The 17,495-nt window shown below is 53.9% G+C and overlaps 2 protein-coding genes across 2 annotated transcripts; one reads left to right on the top strand and one right to left on the bottom strand.

Moving 5' to 3' along the window:
• Window positions 1-69: 69 nt before the first annotated feature.
• P4HTM (prolyl 4-hydroxylase, transmembrane) lies at window positions 70-16,439 on the bottom strand. Its single transcript, XM_037528801.2, has 9 exons — window positions 16,069-16,439; window positions 15,800-15,881; window positions 5,276-5,466; window positions 4,347-4,443; window positions 2,837-2,999; window positions 2,145-2,330; window positions 1,366-1,456; window positions 1,046-1,169; window positions 70-545 (listed from the first exon to the last, which is right to left on the bottom strand). Exons 1-9 carry the CDS (start codon window positions 16,420-16,422, stop codon window positions 325-327), a joined length of 1,509 nt encoding a protein of 502 aa, XP_037384698.1. The 5' UTR covers window positions 16,423-16,439; the 3' UTR covers window positions 70-324.
• Window positions 9,279-12,477, top strand: LOC119259820 (secreted frizzled-related protein 5-like). The gene is made up of 4 exons (XM_037528806.1): window positions 9,279-9,514; window positions 10,682-10,851; window positions 11,113-11,199; window positions 11,496-12,477. Exons 1-4 carry the CDS (start codon window positions 9,336-9,338, stop codon window positions 11,810-11,812), a joined length of 753 nt encoding a protein of 250 aa, XP_037384703.1. The 5' UTR covers window positions 9,279-9,335; the 3' UTR covers window positions 11,813-12,477.
• Window positions 16,440-17,495: the final 1,056 nt, after the last annotated feature.

The raw sequence follows: 17,495 nt of genomic DNA, 5'->3' as shown, positions 1-17,495 counted from the left end.
GTCTCCCCGCCCCGCCCCTCACGTGACCTCGCGGATCCGCCGGCTCCGGCCCCGGCCCCGGCCCCCTCCCGCCCACCCGAGCTTCTCGGCCCAGCGGCTCAAAGCCGTGTGATTTTTATTTAATGGGGCAGCAGGGTCTGTACACAATAAATATATGAATATAGGGCTGCGTCCTCTCCGCGCTGGAGTTGGGGGTGGGACAAGATATCGGCCAGGCCCTGGGCCTGGAGCTGGCCTAGGGGACGGCAGGCCCCTCCCCCGCCCACCCGCCTCGGGCGCAGACGCCCCTCCCGGGGTTCGGGGCCGGCCGGGCCCGCGCGCCCCTCAGAGCTCCACGCGCGCGTCGCGGTAGGCCCGGTCCAGGGCCCACTCCGACTGCGAGTCCGCGCCCCCTTCGCGGGCCAGGCGAGCCATCTCCTGCTGGTACAGGGCCTGCCGTGCCTTGCTGGGATCCACATTGATCCAGTTGTTGGCGATCCACTTGGTGCCCCGCGTGACCAGACAGCCCCCGTGCAAGGAGTAGTCGTCCACGTCGCCCACCCAACCTAGGAGAGGAAGATGGTGTGAGCAAGGACAGGGACCGGATGGCCTGACCTGAGCTTGACTTCATGCATTCCTAACACAGGGCATGGCCCGGCGCAACCAGCTGTGCACACCTTCAGTAGCATTACCTGGCCCCTGGCCTCCCTGGGGGCTCAGCATTTCTCTCCAGCTAATATCTGACCAACAACACTGGAACTCTGCACCCTGCTTGCTTGCTGCCAGGACTGTCCACAAACCCTTCCTCACCTGGGGTGATGAGGGAGCTATGATCCCAGCCCCAGTGAACCAGAAGACTATCACCAGGGGATCACAAGGGTGATGACAGCCCAGGAGGCCGCACAGGTGTAGGCTGCTAAAGTCACTGAGGATGGTCTTTGGGAAGCACTAGGGGTAGAAAACCATTTGTAGGGTGGCCATAAACAGCCCATCAGGGTGACAAGGATGGGGCTGAGTAATGGGAAACTTCCCTCCGGGTACACCTGGCTTGGCCATAGGCCCTTACCCTGTCCATCAGGCAGGTAGTTGTACCAGAAGACTGCTGTGCCCTGCCGGGGCTTGACACGTAGGTTCCCCTTGTCACAGTGCCTCCGCGTGTCACGGAGGTCGACGTCATCCTGAATCAGACTCTGTGGGCAGCAGGGTGGCGAGGTTTTCATGCTGCCCCATTGTATTGCCAGGAACCAAGGCCAGGAAGCCAAAGTTGGCCAGAGGGAAACCAGTCAGATGTGCCCCGGGGACCCTCACCCCAGGTCTGGAGGAAGTGGTACTAATTTGTCCCAGGCCCTGCCATCCCACCATAGGAAGAGCCCAGTTGGCCCTTACCATTTCATCATAGGTTCTGTTGTCTGCTACAGGGAAGACAGTCTCACCTCCACCGGTGACGTTGTTCAAATAAAACAGCACAGTCATGTAGCTGAAAGGCAGGGGGGCTGTTGAGCAGGTCCCCAGTTGCAGGCGTTCCCAGTATCCTGTGGGCAGGATAAGCTGCCCAGGTTCCCAAGGGCCAGAGGGGCAGACTAGGGTCAGTGACAACAGTGCTAAGATGCTCCTAGCCAGCCCTTTGACAAGCCCAGTCAATGTTTTTGTGGCCAAGATCACAAGTACACTTGGCTAAATGATGTGGCCCTGACCAGGGCCAGCTGGGAAAGATTGGCTAGCAGAGCAGCAAGTTCATGCAGTTTGTACTCTTAAGGGCTGAGCCAGAGCAGCCACACCAACAAGCGAGACCTGCCTGTGCACCTTGGCAGAGGAGGGGGTCACAGCTTCAAAGGGAAAGGCTGAGTCCTCCATTAGTGGAAGCAGGTTCAGCACACAGGGAAATGGGCAGAAAGATCTGGGGATCCAGCCTTCCCTTGCCTCAGACCTCTGGAGACAGGTTTCAGCATCTGTGGGTACCTTAGTCTGGCCACTAAGACATCATGGCCACCACTTTACTGTCACTTGGTAGACAGTCCAAGGGGAAAGACAGGGGTGTCCTTGACCAGACTGCCCAGAGCTCCCTCCTGGCCCCATGCCAAGAACTGTGCCCACAGGGCATGACTGTACTTGTGTCATCATGGGGATGCCTGTTGTGGAGTTGAAGGCAGATGAGAGGTACTTGCCGGCAGGAGGTCTCGAAGGGCACAGACTCGTTGGCTACCAGCTTGGTATGGGAGCAGATGGTCTCTGGGTACACAGGCCCGCTGTCCACGTGGGCATGGTAGTGGCCTCCCTCACCATACCGCACAACCTGCAGCGGCTCACTGAGCTCCACGATCTCAGGTGACAAGCGGGTGAGGCGCAGCACCCTGGGGAGTAGTGAGCATTCAACTGAGCAACCCCACCCATGGTGGCACCCTGAAGGAGCCAGCCAAGTAGGCTCTGGGCCTGCCACAAGCTCTGCTCCTGCCCCTGAAAGCCCCCTAAGACGCCCCTCGCTGGCCCTATAGGAGTAGGAAGGAGTTACTCATGATGTCCACTGGGTGGGGAAAATGAGATTTTCATTAATTTGGGGGGCACTCCTCCAAAGAAGGAGATTATCTAAAACCCCTAGCTGCTCAGGAGCAAAGGGTCCTGTTGACAGAGATAACAGTTCATTTCTCTAATTAGCAGAAAACAAACATCTATTTCTAATCCCAAATGTGTACTGTTTGCCCACAATTAGGGTTCATTTGCCTTTGTTAATTGCCTGTCTTTGAATGGATTCTATCCTTGTCTCACAGCCCTGAGTTGGCTAATCAATTCTGTCCTCTGGGCTCCAGTCAAGGACTTCTGTGGGGGCTCTGCACCATGGAGGACAGCTTCAGGGGCTCACCTCTGGCGTATGGCTCGCATGACGTGGTGGGCCCCTTCACCCTGGTAGAGCCATGTGTGGTGGCTGTTTCGAACCAGCTCACTGGACTCCGCCTTGTGGTTCCTCATGTACTTGTGGAAATCCCGAAGGTCCATGTTGGAGAACTCCTGCAGGCTCAGCACTCCTGCACAGGGCACCCACCATCAATGCCCACCAAGCTCACTGGGAAGCCCCCTTGGCAGGCTGCACCTTCCTACCTACCCCAAAGGGGCCAGTAGTTCCTGGCTTTAGGCACTGGGGGGGGGGCATGTGCACCTGCTCCCCATCTGGACTTCTGGGTCACATGAAACTGGATTCTGTAATATCAGGCCCTATAGGAAGGCCCAGAGAAGTTGATTTCCTCAGTTTAAACCCTGATTTGGCCCCCCAAAGGAAGGAGCCCAACCACTACTATATTGGCCAGAGCTCCAAAGGAAGCTTGAGTCATGTGGCCAGAACCCTCGGTCAAGAACTGCCCCTGGTCCTCCAGCCTGGCTCTATAGAGTGTGGTGGCCATCCTCCGGTCCTGTCCTGTAGAGGGTGAAGAAACAGAGCAATGGGAGCTGGGTTTTGTCCAGGGCCTTCCACACTACAGAATGTAAACTGGGGCTGGTTCCTAGGGGTTCCCTTATGACACCAGGTTCTATCCAGACTGGAATATACCTGGCCCCTGCCACTGGGTTACCAGTCTCCCTCAGCAGAGGAAGCCAAGCCATGCTCTCAAATGAGAACACTTGCCCTCTGTTCCTGTTCAACCCACAAAGCAAGGGCTCTACCTTTCGGGGGTACTAAAAGACTAGCTGATGTCTTTGTTCCATGTTCCCTGCTGACTCAAGGAAGCCACCCTCCACCCTTTGGCCTAGATTTCTTTGAGCATGGGGCTCACTCAGGTGTACAGTGTGTTGAGCCTGTTACCAGCTCTGTACATGGGGACAGTAGCAGCAAGATGTTCCTCCAACCAGATTCTCTGCTCTTTTCACCAGGCACAAGTTCATTCTGAGTCCAATTTGTACTATCTTTCTAATTGGGTGTGAGGATGATAACTATATCTTGGAAACCTCCTAGTGTTATTACCACAGGAGTAACACGACAGCTTCCCTGCCCAAACCTTCCTCCAGTTAGCATAATTTCAGGTGGGCAAGGAGGAGGCAAGGGAGACATGGGTTAGAGCAGGGAGGCTGTCTGCTGAGGTGCATCCCATGTCTTGCTGGGGAGAGGTGGATAGAGCAGGGTGAACAGCTTAGTCAAGCTGGCCTTACTCTCTCTTTGCTGCTGCTCTCTGACACCCAGCAACCCTACTTCTTGTAGGTCTGATGAGGTCAAAGTGTCTCTGAGAACTGCTCTCTAGATGGCACCAAGGGGAATGGGAAGGTCAGGCTCCTGTATCTCCCCGGGGTGAGGGCAAGGCTAGTCCTCATCTCCTCATCTCAGGCTACCTGGCTTGGGGACAGGAAGTTCACAGGGACAGAATTGTGGCAGGATGTGAGCTCACCATCACCATCTGGGTCAGCCTTGATTGCAGAGTACATCTCCTGAATGTTCTCTGGAGTCATCCACCGCCCATTCCCCAGGCGAGTCTGGGCCAGGACCTGAAGCACAAGATGGTCTCTCACTGGGGTGACCCCGATGACGGAATGTCACAAAAACACAGACAGCTGCCCAGTTCTTGCTATAGAGCTAAGGGTTCAGATGATAGGACATAAACAAGGACACAGGATAGAGTCGAAGTCCCCTGAGCTGAAATGAGGGTAGGTAGAAGGTCTAGAGGCATCTGGGGAGAAGACCAGGAGAGCCGTCAAAGAACTGAAGGTCATGGGCACTCCCAGTGCTACTGGAAGTGTGACCTCCATGGTGATCATTGTTGGCTGGCGGGAGACAGATACCACAGGTGAGGTGGGATAAGCCAAGGCCTGGGTATGATGAGGTAATCGGCACGAGGGGGTGACCTGACTAGGGTATGACCACTAACCACCGGGCACCTCAGGAAGACCAGACTCAGTAGAGCACTCTGTGTATGCCAGGGACCCCACACGCCACTAAGACCTCCCTTGGAATCCTGAGTATCAGGAGCATGCAAAGAGAGATGGAGACTTCTAGCCACCTCAGAGCTGCCACCCCATCCAACATGAGTTCTTTGGGGCTCCCAGCCACAATAGCAAGAAATCCAGATCTCAGACAGTACACCACCCTGGTACTGTGACAAGAAATGGCACCATCCCCCTGGTGCCACCTTCTGGGGTTCCCAACACAGTAACAGCTCTCCAAGAAGTAAAGGGACCTCGGATCTACATATGCCCAAGCTGACCTGGGGTGGCATCTGACTCTTGGGGCTGGGGCTGAGCTAGACAAATGACCTGGTCACCAGAAAGACAATTCTGGACACCCCCACCCTGTGCCTAGTACAGGCACCAAGATCCCAACCTCACGGAGCTGTAGGCGACCATCACGGTTCTGATCCAGCAGCCGGAAGAGGTCCACCTGGCTGACCTGCATTGTGCCCATGGCCTCTTCGTACTCTTCTGTGGGCAGGATCTGGCTGCGCTGTAACCCCTTCATCTGTGCCAAGTGGATGATAAGCCGACACTCCTCATCACTCAGGAAGCCAGGGATTTCTGTCAGAAGAGGACGCGGGTGAGGCCAAGGATGGAGCCAGAGCACTGGTGCATCCAGTGTCTCCTCTTTGAGGGCTCATGGGTACGCCCCGTCCCCCGGTAGCCACCATGTCAGGAGAACTTCATACACCCCTTTATATCTGCTCTGGATCCTGACACCAAGGCTGGGTTCTTATGCAGATGTTGGCCAATGTTTAAAACATGGGGCCTCTCTCTTTGAAGCTGAGAGAACACATTTTCTAGGAGAGTTTGGGAGGTGAGCCAGGTCTAAGCAGGCCATGGGTTAATTCACCTTAGGGTGGAACCGAAGCATGTACTTGAAGGTTAGCCTCCAATTTTTTTTTTTTTAAAGATTTATTTATTTATTTATACAAGCACTGGGTACAGTCAGAAGCACAGGAGGGTTAGAGAATTCACCAGAGCCAGAGGGGAGAGCAGAGCAGGCAGACTGACGAAGTACACTGCTGAGGGAAGCAGGAGGACCATGTGGGACCCTCGCTGGTGGCCATGGATCGAACCGGTGCTGCAGGGGCTGCGGGCAGCTTCAAAGCCCAGCGCTCAACCCCTGCACCACCAGGGAGGCCCAATGTATATTCTTAAAGTAAAGGGGATGGTGGCTCGATTCTTGCTTTTCAGCATCGTTCCAGTAAAAACAATGCGAGACACTCAATGCTCTAGGCCAACCCTTGCCGTGTACTCTCCTACATGAACGGGTGCTGACCATATGGCTGACCATGGGTCATCATGCAGCCACAGAGTGGGCTGAGTTGCCCCGACTCTAAGGTCAGTGGGGGTCACTCAGGTTTTTGTCAGATGCTGGCCTCTGAGAAGACGCCCTAGGTGTTCTTTGCTTCCCCAATCCTTTGTTTTGTTTTGTTTTTTAGAAATCAGTCATTTGAGTGTTTTATTCTTGTATAAATATAAAACAAAACTGCAGTTTAGAAATAATCTGGCACTTTGTTAGATCAACAGTACTAATTCCTGAATACTTGGAAGGCCTAAGTAGGTACTTGAGCATGAAATACATTTTTTGTATTTTTTTCTGAAACAGTATGCTGTTTCTTTTAATCAATGGGAAACTAGTATCAATTTCTAGTATTCTGTTTAACATTTCTTCAGTTCCGGGCCTCCCCTAGTGGTGCAGCGGTTGAGCGCTGGGCTGCGAAGCTGCCCACGGCCTCTGCAGCTCTGGTTCGATCGCCGGCTGCCGGCAAGGGTCCCACATGGCACGCAGACCTCTCCTGCAGCGCCCACTGCTCCCCTCAGCAGTGTATTTCATCAGTCTGCCTGTTCTGTTCCCTGCTCTGGCTCTGGTGAATCCTCTCACCCTCCAGCGCTTCTGACTGTACCCAGTGCTTATATAAATAAATAAATCTTTAAAAATAATTTCTTGGGCCTCCCCGGTGGCGCAGCGGTTGAGCGCTGAAAAAACCTAGTGTTAATCAGAAATTTGAAAATGACAATGATACACTGTCATAATGAAAATGAAAAACACAAAGACGTAAGTGTATCTTAAACTACATAAAAATTTTCAGTAACAAAGAGTTACTACATTTAATAGTGTTAATATTGAAGACATTTCAAACTCCCATGAAGGCTAACCCTGTAGTGAAATGTTCAATGTAGAAACAAGTACAATTTTTGGCTAGCATGTTAAGAAACAGAATGATCTAAGAAATGTTCTGAATATTATTTTCATTGGAAGTGAAGATACTTTTTATAGTGGTCTGAGATGCTGTAATACCTCTACTGATAGACCCAGCTGTTTCACTAAATTGTCTGTCTGTTCTAAAATCCAAGTGAGGCTTGGGTTTTCAGAATGTGCATGCTCCTGTGTTCTACAACATTCTAAAGATGAACAACAATCTACCCCACTAAGACTCTCTCTACAGCTTTTGTTAAACTCAGCATTATTTTCACAGAGTCTTTCATCTCTAGCTTCATCAGTCTTTATCTCAGCTGGAACTACATGACAAAGGTCCATATCTTGAATGGAGTCCAATAAATCTATTACATGGGGTTGCGGAGTGATTGATTTCAGATGTTTGAGCACATACTCTTCACACTGGCCAACTGCATCCAGAAGAATATTTATTTTACTGATTAAAGCTGAACTATCATCATGAAGGTGACTCCAGGAGAGCAAAGCACTTCTTCACAGAGCCACATCTACTTTTTCTGATTTTAGATTTCCCCTTGTATGACTGCATAGTTTCTCAGAGTCCCCCTGAGTTGTCCATAGTTTATAATGACTTTTTTTTAAAGATTTATTTTATTTATACAAGAGCTGGGGTATAGGCCAGAGGTGTGGGAGGGTGAGAGGATTCACCAGAGACAGAGCAGGGAACAGAACAGGCAGATCGACCGAAGTACACTGCTGAAGGGAGCAGCGGGCAAGACAGGAGAGGTCTGCTGCGCCATGTGGGAATCTCCCTGGCCGGCCAGGGAATCGAACTTGCGCTGCAGAGGCTGTGGACAGCTTCACAGTGCTGCGTTTAACCCGCTGCGCCACTGGGGAGGCTCTTTATAATGACTTTTGCACCTTCCTTATAACCTTGATTGAAGCCTGGTTGAAGAATAACTGCTTTGCCAGCATCCTTTGTAAGCAAATGTCCACTGCAGTACACTCAGAGCAGTGCCGCGAAGGCCCTGAGTAAAGATCAGTCGGGCCTCAGGATGGGCTTCAGTGCTTGGAGGTCCCCACACTCATCTCTGCAAGTAGCTTGGTAGAGCTGCATACCAGCCGCATACCCAGAGAGCCCACATCACACTGGTCCCAGGCACTTTCAGAGCAGAAGCCTGGGCCCTGCTTCATGCCCTCATTCCTGGGAGACCGGACTTCCTCAGGCGGGACCAAGAGGTCCACACAGGAACTGATCAGAGAATGGGCCATGCTGCCACTGTAACTGTCATAAACCTGCAGAGAGATCAGCCACTTCCCGATTATACTCCCAGAAGGAAGCTCCAGGCACTGTCAAGACTGAGCCAGTTTTAAAATGGCCATTCTGAGCCAGTTTCAAAAAGTGATAGTAATACAGCTATTTTTTTAAGTGATTACAGCGGATCACACCTTAGTAGCAGTCTGTGTGAGGTGCTATCCTAAGCACATCATCAACTCCTTTCTCTGTATACTTATCCTCGGAAGATAGGTACCATTAATTTTCCATCCTATCCAAGAGGCAAGCCAAGCAGGAAGAGATTAGTGACTTGCCCTGGGTCACCCAGGCTGTTGTACTCCAGGCTTCACACTCAGGACAAGAATCAGATCCACAGGGAGGTGACCCAGATGTGATGACTGAGGGCAAGACAAAGGCTGCCACCCCTGGCCTGCTTAACACCAACCTGGGTAGCTCTGGAAGGGTGTGAGCTACCCACGGAGTAGGGGTGGGGGCAGTGCTGCTGGACAATGGGCTACACCAATTGCTAATCAAGAGAATCACCTCCTGATAGCTTAAAAAAATAAGTAAGGAAGAAAAGTAAGCCAGATTAAGAAAAGAAAACACAGGCCCAGGTTTCTTCAGTTTATTAGGTGCTGTTTATAAGGTTATCCAGTTATCCACAGGCCCAGGCGCAAGGCCAACCTCTACAATCCCCTGCCAAGTGCTAATCAAATGCAAATAGCCCAGGCCAGCGGGCTGGAGCCTACCCAGATGGGTCCAAACACCTGAGGGGCAAAAATTGGCTCCTGGGGTATGTGGTATGTGGATACAGCCCTATAAAGCCCTCAGTCTCAGCCCACTAAGACCAAGTCCGAGAAGCAGGTGATGGATCAAGGGCTGTGGCTGTTGGTAGTTCTGGTGGTGCTGTGGGGTGATGCTGGGGCAGGGGTTCCCTGGGGCCCCACACGGTGCACGCCCATCCCCCCCACCATGGCACTGTGCCATGACATTGGATACACAGAGATGCGGCTGCCCAACCTGCTGGACCATGACACCACAGCAGAAGCCATCCAACAATCAGCCAGCTGGCTGCCCCTGCTAGCCCGGGAATGCCACCCTGACGCCCGCCTCTTTCTCTGCTCCCTCTTTGCACCTGTGTGCCTTGACAGGTAGGGCTGAGGCTCCCAGGTATGGGGAGGGGGTAGGGGAGTCTCTGGCACTGTGCACCTGTCAGTGCTGGGTGCTGACGGGGTGGGACAGAAGGTGAAGGATCGTTTCGTTAGTATTCCTGGCAGAGGGGACAGGTCCCAGGGGACAGAGGAGACAATAGTCAGGGGATCCCCGGCGGTGAGCACGCTTGGTCTGGACCCACAAATCATCAGGGCTCTTGAATTTCAAGGTAGGACAAATGGGGAGGTTGCTTTAGGCTGGGGGTGGCAGGAGCTCCAGATCAACTGGGAGGCTTTTTCTCCCAGACAGTCTAGAGATAGCAAGGCCGACGCCTCCTCCCTAGCCTAACCTATGCAGTGAACACATTCTTCAATTCCTCTTTACAGAGTGAGGGCCATTGCCAGAGCCTCAGGGTGACCATGCCAGTAGTGGCAAAAAGTTTCTTTCTTTTTTTTTTTTTTAAGATTTATTTATTTATGCATACAAGAACTGGGGTACAGGCCGGTGATGGGGGGGTGAGAGGATTCACCAAAGACAGAGTGGGGAGCAGAACAGGTGGATCAACTGAAACACACTGCTGAGAGGAGAAGCAGGTGAGGCAGGAGACGTCTGCTGCGCCATGTGGGTTACATCCCTGGCTGGGGATCGAACTCATGCTGCAGTGGCTGGTGATAGCTTCACAGCGCTGAGATTTTAACCCCTGAGCCACCAGGAAGGCCCAAAAAAGGGGCTCTTTCAGAATCCAAGCACCTGTCCTGTACTCTTTATCAACACCAGCCTTGGCGAGTCCAGTGTCCTACAGGCCTTTCTCCCTCTAAGCTCAGGAGCAAAGGTCCAGAAAGCAGGGCCTCTCCCGCCCTCCCCCAGGCACGTCTGTTCTCTGGAGCTGGAGAGGGAGGTGCACTGGAAAGCAGCCTAGGCATGGGGAAGAGAGGTGAGGAGATAGAAGACATAAGTGCTGGGAGTGGGTATGAGAGTAGAGCAGGGCTGAGAGTGGAGATTCCAGCATGCAGAAAGCCAGGCAGCAGGGCCGTTGCTAGGTGACCAGGGCATCGTTGCCCAGCAACTGTGGAGTTACTGGCCGTGCCTCAGTATTAGGAACGCTCAAAGCCCAGCCATGAGCCCTGGTCCAAAGCACCCCACTGATCCAACCCTTTCCCCTGCAGGGTCATCTACCCGTGCCGCAGTCTGTGTGAGGCTGTGCAAGCCAGCTGTGCCCCCATCATGGCCTGCTACGGTTACCCCTGGCCAGCCATCCTGCACTGTGAGCGCTTCCCTACCGGTCACGGCCTCTGTGTCGCAGCCATCTCCAACGGCTCCCGCCCCGGCCGTTCACGTGAGTCTCTGAATGACTTGTAGGTTTTGCCCTCGCTCTGCCCCCTGGGCAGCCACAGGGACCATCAGCTGAACCCTTTCACGTCACTTCCCACGGGGTTCAGCCAAATGGTCTCTCAGGAGGGGAAGGGACCAGCCACAGCAGCTGCCTTCCTCAAAAACGGTAAAAAAGGAGGGGAGAGCGGAGGGGACCAGTGCTGATGACTCCCCCCCACACACTTGGGGCCCACTGGGAGCCTCACTAGGCCCCTCCTCCCCACAGTGCCACGTGCCAGCTGCAAGGACTGCGAGTTGCAGGAGGCCCGCTCATCCAGGGAGGTGCTGGACACGCTCTGTACCAACGACTTTGGTGAGCCCCCCTTACAAGGGCCTCCGCCTTAGCTTGGTGCCGGGACAAATGGGACAGGATATACCTAAATGCTATGCCTGGTTAGAACTGAAAAAAAATTCTTTTAATAAGTGTGGGGTGTTGCTAAAACAACAAAACAATCTGCTAAGAAGAGTGGCATCCAGGAGAACAGCTGTTTTCTAGGACACGGATCACAAGGGCAGAGCCTCAGACAAGAGGGTTTGGTTCGGTAGGGGGAGCCCACAGGGAGGGGCATTCCCATGGTACTCATCTCCAGCCTCTTTCACCCCATTCAGCGGTGAAAGTTCGGCTTTCCTGGCGCAACGGGTCATCCTCCAGCCCCTCAGACCGCGATCTGGACTCTCGGCTAGAGGTGCTTAAGGCAGGCCCACTGCCCCCTGAGGAGCTGGTGCCAACTCTGCGACTCTGGCTGCAGCTGGATGCCACATGTGTGCACAACCTTCTTCGTGGAAGGCATGCTGGGACCTATGTGCTGAGTGGGGAGGTGCAGGACCACCGGCTGCTGGTAACCACAGCCTATCCTTGGAGCCAGAGCCACCGAAATCTGCAGCTGGCCATGCGCAGGTGGCACCACCACCGGTGCCCAGAATAGGGGCTAACGCAGGCAAGGGCTGTAGTTGCCACACAGGGTGTATGCTCCCCTGAACACATGTAACCTCCCAAAACCCCCATGGAGATTTACAGGCCAGAGTCCAGAGAAGTCCCCAGGCTGGCTTAGGAGTGGGTGAGCAGGGTGGAAGCCCATTCCATGGTCACAGCTAGGGGACCCTTCCTGAGCCGGCAGTGCTCTGCCTGGACAAAGGCTGGCCAGCTCCCTAGCAGTTGTGTGTGCTGGGGGCAAGAATGCCTTACTCTTCTCCCCAGGCCTGGGATGACAGCCTAGCTACTGCCCTACACCTCGGCATCCCACGCTGAGTCTCAGGGCAGGCATAAAGCCTCGGTTATGCTCGCCCTGAGCAGGATGCTACTTGTCAAGCCTCAGGCAGACTCAGTTACACCTGCCTGACCTTTACTGAGTCCACAGTTCTGCCAAGGAACAGGCACAGAAGGACAGAGAGGGGGTTCCTTGCAGGAAGCTACATTAAATTGCCTTAACTAAAAACCTGACCTGTTAGGCACACTAAAATTCTTTCCCTATTTCTGAGCCTTCCATGTTTATCCAGAGCACAGAGGTCTTAAGTAGCTGCCTGTTTTCTTAAGCTGTAAAAGGAAGTATTTGGAAACTCTGTAATAAAGAGGTCATGATTTTAATATAAATTGTTTTGTGTACTGATGTCAAATTATGCATTTACCTCAAATGGTTAAGAAAATGAACTCAGGGGCCACGCTGGTGGGGCAGCGGGTTGAGGGCAGCACTGTGAAGCTGTCCGCAGCCTCTGCAGTGTGTGGGTTCGATTCCTGGCCAGCCAGGGAGCAACCCACATGGCGTGACAGACCTCTCCTGTGAGTCATCTCCCGCCCCCATGTCTCTGATCTGTACCGCAGCTCTTGTATAAATAAATAAATCTTTTTTTAAAAAGAAAATGAACTAACACTCTTGCTGGCCCACTGGAAGTGCCACCAGCATGCTGCTCCTGGAGAGGGTCCCAAGTCAGGAGGCACCTGCACAGAGAGGCAGTGGAGGCCACCAGGAGCAAGGAGACAGCTGCTGAAGTAGAGGAGGTGCCCAGTAAGCCCCTCCAGCCTGCCAACAATTATCAGCAGTAGACAAGACTCTGGCCAGAACAAATCAGGCCCTGCAGTTCATCTTGAGAGATGCAAAAGACACAAATAAAATTGAGACAATAATTTCCAATGATGCTAAGTGCTGAGAAGAAAACCCAGCTGGTTGATGCAACCGAGCACTCGGAAACTCTTCATACCAGTTTGAGGTCCAGAGCAGCCTCTGAGGATGGGGTGTCTGCAGAGGCCTGATGAAGCTGAAGGTACTCACTATGGGAAGAGCCAGGTCTGAGACAGCACTGAGCTAAGAATCAGCAGGGAGTGACAGGGGGTGGCAGGAATGAGGTCTTAGAGGTGAGAGGGCCTTGGGGCACCAAATGAGACTTAGAAGTAAAATGGGAAATCTTGGGCGTGTAAGGCAGGGAAAGATGAGATCTGATCTGCGGTTTGAAGAGAGAATGAGTGGGTTGGGGAGAGCTGGAGGGAGAAATGAACTACATGAAAGAAAGCCATTTCCCCTGGGCAGGATGCAGTCTTCTTCAGATGGCCCAATTCTTTGGAAATGCCCACTATAGTCATGCATGTACTTGCCAGGAACCCAGGTCCCATCTGTCCTTAGAGACAAAGATGGGAAACAGAAATTGTTTCCCAAAGGGAGAGGGGATGTTGAAGATGGAGGCCCCTGGGCTAGAACCCAATCCGCTTGGCCCAGTGCACATCCAGAATACTCCTCAAACCCTGGCACCTTGGGTGCCCAAGGCTGGAGGGTCACAAGTTTGGAGCTAAGAGCAGCAGAGTACAGGTGGCAGAACCCCCACTACATGCCTTTCCTCAGCCTCTGCCTGCCTCCTTAGGGTGACAGTGGATAGCGACCAGTGGTCAGATGGACAGGCACAGAAATAGACTCGGCTCCCTCGAGGGGTGAGGCTTCTGTATTGGGATTCACCCAGAGCATTTGGGAACTGCCCCTCCTTGAACAAACTCTCCCTGGGTTTCCTCTCTTACAATGGGACTAAAACACTCATCTCTTCTTCAATCATCTCACTTCATTTCACCAAGCAGCAAGCCCCCGGACTTTCTGGGTAAAAACAACAGATTCATATGCAAGCATTTTGGAGGAAGGACCACAAGTGGGAAGCTCTTGCTGCAGCTGCCCAACTCTAAATGCCCAATTCAAAAATGCCTTTTGTAATCTATCGGTAGAAACAGACACCCATCTGACAATTTAATGGGGGCAGTTGTCAAATCTCTTCTGCCTCCCATAATTTCCTCTTGGTGACTCTGGGTTTCTCATTCTCTGCTTTTTAGGACTTGGATAAAATAAGCTGCACAGTAGGAGGATTTTGGCCTCATGGTTCACTTAACCTAATATTTTCTGAATTAATACATACAGTCCCAACAAGGCTGATGGGAGGACAGATGTGTCTGTTCACTGCAGTGTAGCAGTCAAGTGGTAAGAGTGTTCTCTTTTTCCTGACGGCCAACTGGCTTGATCTCACACCTCCTACAGGTCTGTGCTCAAATATCTTTCTCAGAGAGGTCCACCTTAGTCACCTTTTTAAGAGTTTCAACCCCAGCTGAAATTCTGCCTCACTTGTCTACAATCATTTATCACCATCTGAAACAAGTATATTTGTTTATTGTCTAACTCCTCATTCAAATGTCCATTTCAGATTTTGGTGCTTGTTCTTTTCTTCCTCTTGTTCAGTGCTGTTTTCCCAGCACTTCAAATAGTGCTTGGTACAGACTTCAACTTTATAATAGTAATAGTAATAAATTATAATAACCTTTTAAGGTCACTCCCACAACAGGACTGAGGTAACGTATAACCCCAGAGTATGGGTAACAGCATGCACATGAGATCCATCACTCTCAGGAGTTCAGGGATTATAGATATCTCAGGGGTAACAGCAAGTGTTCTTTGGTTCGGAGGCCCCTTCTTAAAGTTCCCTTCCCCCTCCATGCCCCAGCAGCCAGAACCAGTTCAGGGTCTGCAGATGAAAAGTCTGGGTCCCCAGGGCTAGGGTGGGCAAACCTATCTGGGGCAAGGATCACGTTTTCGACACTGGTGGTCTCTGAAGGATTTCAGTCTTCACAGCTAACATGTTGGCGTTTAGAGGGCAGGCTCTACAGGCAGGCGGCCTGGGGTCTAAAGTTAGCTCTCCGGCCTCACTCTGACATTAGCCCACCTCACAGAGGGGTTGTAAGAATAAAATGAAAAGGTCCCATGAAGCCAGCACATAACAAGAGCTCAGAAAAATGTGAGCTATGATGCAGGCACCAAATGAGGTCACCCTGGAAGACTTTGTCTGCTACAGCTGAACAGCTGTTAAGTCAGACCCTTAAGGGTAGGATCGGTACTGACACAGGCCCAGGGTGGCCTGCTGGAGCCAGGTTTTAGGAAGACTCCAGTCTGAGAAGGATACCGGAGTACGGGTAACACACTGGTGCCCTGGGGGCAGGCGTGGGAGCATTTAAACAGTCTGCTTCTCATCAGATGACAGGGTCCATTTGGGGAATATCCCTCCCTGCCCTGAGATCAGCTAGGACCTAATTACCAGCCTCTCTCTCTCCCTCTCCCTATTCTGGAATGTGACAGAATCAGTGGTGGCAGGGCGGGTTCACAATTTCAACAATCTGTTTAGACACCAGCTTCTGGGCCACACTGCGCGGCCCGCTGATGGAAGCATCAGCAGCAGAGAGCAGGGGCCCAAGAGGGGGTTGTGGAAAGGTCACCTTATTATCCTATTACGGGAGGTGAATGTTGGAACTTCATTGTGGAAAACATCTGGGTGGAAAAAGAAAGGGCTACTTTGAGGCAGCCATTTTCAAAACAGAAGTCACGTGGTCAGAATGCGCCTCAAGGCTGCCAGCGAGCCAGCCCCCGGCCCTACCCAGGAGCGCCCAGCGGACTTACCGAAGAGCAGCGGCTTGAGGCTGAGGGTTCGGATGAAGTGATCCCTGTCGGCGACCAGCTGGACCTTACGCTCGTGCCCCACCTATGAGAAAGGGGCGCAGCGGGGCAGCTTGGGTGCAGGCCGCGCCGCCCGGGTGGGGGGACAGAGCCCCCGGGCCGGGGGAGGATGTGCGCGCCGCGGGCCCGGAGCTGCTCAGCCCCGGGAATGCGCGCCCAAGCACCCGCTCGGCGGGGCCGGGCCCGGCGCGGGGAGAGGCGGGGGCCCTCACCTTGATGCCCTCGAGCCGGGCGAGGGGACCCAAGGCTGGCGCGGGCCCGGGGCTCTGGGCGCGGCGCTGGGGCCCGGGGTCGCTGCTCTCATCGCCGTTGCTGTAGTGCACGAAGAGCAGCAGCGCCAGCACGTTGCCCAGGTACAGGTGCACGAACACCATCAGCACCAGGAAGTACGCGCGCGAGCAGATGCCGCGGGGCTTGCACAGCGGCCGCACCGGCGCGTCCTCGCAGTCGCCCAGCCCGGCCGCTGCCCGGGCCCGGTCGTGCTCGCGCGGCACCCATGGCGGACTCCTGGCCTCGCCGGCCGCGCCGGCCTCGGGCCGCGGGGTTGCCGCCGCCGCCGCAGCCATGGCGCCCCAGGTCGCGCGCGCGCTCAGGGGAGGGGCGGCGGGGATGCCCGCGCCGCGCCGTCGCCCGGACAACCGCGGCCCGGGCCGCGCGCGCCGCCTTCGCCCGGAGACGGCGCCTCGGATGCTGCGCCGGCCGCCTCGGATGCTGCGCCGGCCGGGGGCTCCCGCGCCGCGCCGCGCTCAGGGTCTCTGCGCCCGGGGCTCTGGCCCGCTCTGGTTCCTCTTCCCCAGCTGGCTTATCGCTGGGCGGAGATGGACACTCCCCGGGGCAGAAGCCGAGCCCCCCAAGTGGAGATGCAGACAGTAGCAGCTCCGTTAAAAAACCAACCAACCAAACGTTGGTAACTTCTCCGTGGCCCGATTAAGACACCCTTCCTTCCTCCCGGAAAAATGTGGCCTGCATTTTCTTGCTCCCGGGAGCAGGGTGGCAGCAAGGAGGCAGCGCCAAAAGATGACTTAATACTGCGGAGGTTTGGGGGCGCCTCCGAAGCCGATGACTGCGCATGAATGCTGTGGGACCGGTACTGACACTCGCCAGAGGCCAAGAACACGTTGGAGGCCAGCTCTGCTGCCGGTCTGGACCTCCCAGGGTGGCCCTCCCGAGCCAGGTTTTAGGAAGACGCTGTCTGTTGTGGGACGGTGGGCTCCAGTCTGCAGACAGGCGGGCTTCCTGGAGAAACCTCAGCCAGCACCAGGGAAAGTCAGACCCTTAACTAACCCACAGGAATGCAGCAGGTGATCAGATACACAGAAACACACCTTGCCTCAGAGCTGGCACAGGTAAAGAGTGGAATGGAACTTTTCCATAACCGAGACACCATCACCTCAGAGAAAGATCAAATTATTGCTAAGTGTGGATGTGGGGGGGCAGAACAGTGGCCAACTGCCAGAGCCTGGTTATTTTCATTTTCAGTCTCCTTGCCCTTTTGGGGCTGGGTTATGCCCAAGCAGAGATGTGCAGGCCCCAGAGCACAAGCCCAAACCCCAGGTGGACGCGCAGACAAGAGCAACACCACTGAAGTCAAGTCCCAACTGTGGCTTCTCAATATCATGTTACAACCTGCTCTCCCAGA

Source organism: Talpa occidentalis, unplaced genomic scaffold, assembly GCF_014898055.3.
Source record: "Talpa occidentalis isolate TD23 unplaced genomic scaffold, MPIMG_talOcc4v2.1 talOcc4.10, whole genome shotgun sequence".
Lineage (NCBI taxonomy): Eukaryota > Metazoa > Chordata > Mammalia > Eulipotyphla > Talpidae > Talpa > Talpa occidentalis.
The sequence above is the reverse complement of the archived record's forward strand: the minus strand, read 5'-3'. Positions and strand labels throughout refer to the sequence as shown.

Coding starts and splice junctions, on each gene's coding strand:
- P4HTM (XM_037528801.2), bottom strand. CDS start 16,422: ATGGCTGCGGCGGCGGCGGCAACCCCGCGGCCCGAGGCCGGCGCGGCC. Junction 15,882..16,068: donor CCCGGCTCGAGGGCATCAAG/GTGAGGGCCCCC, acceptor CCTTTCTCATAG/GTGGGGCACGAGCGTAAGGT. Junction 546..1,045: donor CTACCTGCCTGATGGACAGG/GTAAGGGCCTAT, acceptor TTCCTCTCCTAG/GTTGGGTGGGCGACGTGGAC.
- LOC119259820 (XM_037528806.1), top strand. CDS start 9,336: ATGGCACTGTGCCATGACATTGGATACACAGAGATGCGGCTGCCCAAC. Junction 10,852..11,112: donor CTCCCGCCCCGGCCGTTCAC/GTGAGTCTCTGA, acceptor TCCTCCCCACAG/TGCCACGTGCCAGCTGCAAG. Junction 11,200..11,495: donor GCTCTGTACCAACGACTTTG/GTGAGCCCCCCT, acceptor CACCCCATTCAG/CGGTGAAAGTTCGGCTTTCC.